Here is a 2,886-nt window from a genome sequence, read left to right as displayed (position 1 = left end):
CTCGGGTCTTTGCACTTGCAAGGCAGGCCAATGAAATTATCATTTTTAAATTAATATTTAGGCAACCACATTGCCCATTCAGTTGTGTGTGTGTGTGTGTGTGTGTGTGTGTGTGCATGTGTATTTGAAAAACAAAAATTTTTATTTGAAGCCTGAAAAGAATTTTGAAATATAGATACAGCACTAGATCTGGTCAAATCTCAATATTTTTTCAATGTATCAAAAACATCCTACAATCCAAAAACACAGGAATTTTATATAGGGAGTATGTGTTATTTGGTATAGTCCACAGCTCTCTTCCAACCTTTGCTTTTTTTTCAAGCCAGGGATTTAGCTCAGTGGCATCGCCGCCTGTCTTGAAAGCACAAGGTCCCAAGTTCGATCCCCAGTATCAAAAAAAAAAAAACCAGAAAACCAATATGCTTTTTCAAGTAGTTGCTTCACTTTCACAAAATATTTCTTCCTATGTACTGCCATACACAGCCAGTCTCCAGAACGCTGATTTATCACAGTGTGTTTGGTGTCCGCAGAAACCCTCATTTCTTTCATTAGAGGATGAGGTACAAAATAAGAGTACAAAGAAAAAGTGCTAGGTTTAGACAGATCTGAATTTGAGTCAGTGAGAGACATTGAACAGTTTTCTTAACCTTGCTGAGCTCAGTTACCTCGTTTGTAAAAAGAAGAAAAAATAATGCTCATTTCACAGTAAATGCACTATTGTTATCTGTTACTCTCTATTTCAACCATGTACATGTAAAATCGTGCACCATGAGTACGCGCAATTACTAATGCCACATCTCCTCCTTCAAAAGAGCCCAATCCCCTATATACCTGCTAACCGTGTTCTCTTTCAGGTTTGGAATACCTTGTAGCCGGACACGAGGATGTAAGAACAGGAAAACTAGTTGTGAATATGAAAAGCTTTGTCCAACACTGGAAGCCATCTCTTGGAAGAAAAGTCATGGATATTTTAAAAAGAGAGTGCAAATAGCAATCAAAGGGCGCAGCACATAACGGCACTTCTCTGTGTACACAACACAAACTTAATGAAAGTGAGACCTCAAAAACCAAACTGGAAGCTTTTTTTTAAGTGCCATAATGTAAAGAAACGTTCTATTCCATGGGCCTTGTCTAACCAATCTGTCCTGGATCCGTGTTTAAATTCAGTTTTGCTTCCTAAAGAGGACTGAGAAACCCTACCCTGGTATCAGTTTTCTGGGGAACTGATTCTGAAGGTCATCATTATTAGGGAGATTTTAATAGCAAAGTGATATTTAGCAGCAGTCCATTGAGGCAGCACCTTTAACGAAGACCCCTCCCAGCTTCAGGTGTGTTACTTACCTGTGACGCTACTTAAAGTACTTAATGAGGTGTTAAGGACTCCCCAGCCCTATCACAGGAGAGGCGTTTCTTCAAAAGAGCCTTTCCTGGGAGTTGTGTATGAACCGTGGTCCGAGGAAGGTGAGAAAAACTTCACGTGTGTATAGTATTTCCTTGTACAAAGCACTTTACTACCTGCCACTTGTGTCGTAAAAATTTAGAGACTGCTGCTGACAGGAAGAAAAGCAGATGGTATGTTAGAAAAACCTACTGAAACAGAGCACTGCCACTACCCGTGGACAAAAATGACCCTGTAAGAGAAGTTGTTCTATTTAACTCTGAACCCTTGAAGAAGCTATGGGAGGATGCAACCTAAAAAGAGAATATGTTTCCACGAAGTCTCAGCTTTGGGCTAGAGGTTAGATTCCACGATACTGGCCACCCTGAAACTGTTTTAAAAACTAAGCAAACAGAGACTTTAAAATAAGGAAAAGAAATCATAAGTGTAAAAAAAAATATGTTTGCATAAAGGAGAGGTGGATGTTAAATTTTTTTAAAAGCTCACTTATTTCCAATGCACTTGTGTACACTTCAAAAATTATTGTAGACACAGAATGTGTTATATTTTTGTGTTTAGTATTTAAGCCTAAACATCAAAACAGTTTTCTTCCTTGTCTTTATTAACAGGAATGGTCATTATCTATATCTATTAATTGTAACACAATGTATGTGATAGTTCACCAAATTGCAGTTTTTCATTATTTTTCATCTTCCATACCCATCCATAACCACTATATATAGTTTCTCTTGTACTTGAATATACAAAACGTGAACCACAGTGCCATGAGATTAAATTCACATACAGAACATATTTTTTTCCTAAGGTCCTGTGGACTTGCAGTATATATATATATATATATATTGCTTTGTTAATTTCTTTTTATATTTCATATATGTAATAAAGGAATATGATCTCCTGATTTTTGTCTCATTTTCTGACCAACTCTTTCAATGATGCTGAACAGTAACTTCTCTTAATGAGGGAACTTAAATCTACTTCCTTAACTTAAAAACAAGAAAAATTCAGGAAGAAACACAAACAAGGGACCAAAGTAGAAGGTAATTCAAATGGGTTTAGTGCCTGTAGCACTTGGACACCAACTTTTTTCATCGGGTATATTGACATTTTATATTAAAATTATTTAACTAATTTTTAAAATAAGAAAAGTTCATTGTTGAAAATACAGAAAAATTATGAGAAAAATATTTACACTCCATTTACTTTTTTTTGAGGGGGGGGGATATAGAGCTCAGGACCTTACACTTGCAAGGCAGGTGCATTGCCACTGAGCTAAATTCCTGGCCCTCCATTTACATCCTTTTAATGATTGTTAATACTTTAGTGTTCAGGCATACTGAAACAGATAAGACAAGTTGACCTACAATATACAAACGACTCATAAATGTATTGTGTTATGCACAATAAGTCTCCAGAATACTTTTATAAGTTCAGGCCTAGACTGTTTTCCATGCCTATGCTTATCATTTTTTTTTTTTTTTTTTTTT

General features: G+C 36.1%; 1 protein-coding gene across 1 annotated transcript in view; it reads left to right on the top strand.

Annotated features, from left to right (window-relative positions):
* Nucleotides 1-2,207, top strand: part of Ntn4 (netrin 4) — a 101,355-nt gene extending 99,148 nt beyond the window's left edge. Inside the window, exon 9 of the mRNA XM_010629175.3 lies at nt 855-2,207. Within this exon, the coding sequence (XP_010627477.1) occupies nt 855-991 (137 nt within the window). The 3' untranslated portion in view covers nt 992-2,207. The remainder of the gene's footprint in view (nt 1-854) is intronic.
* The last annotated feature ends 679 nt before the right edge of the window (nt 2,208-2,886 follow it).

This window comes from Fukomys damarensis, unplaced genomic scaffold, assembly GCF_012274545.1.
Source record: "Fukomys damarensis isolate Sample0158 unplaced genomic scaffold, DMR_v1.0_HiC HiC_scaffold_15, whole genome shotgun sequence".
Lineage (NCBI taxonomy): Eukaryota > Metazoa > Chordata > Mammalia > Rodentia > Bathyergidae > Fukomys > Fukomys damarensis.
This window is presented reverse-complemented; position numbering and strand designations above follow the sequence as displayed.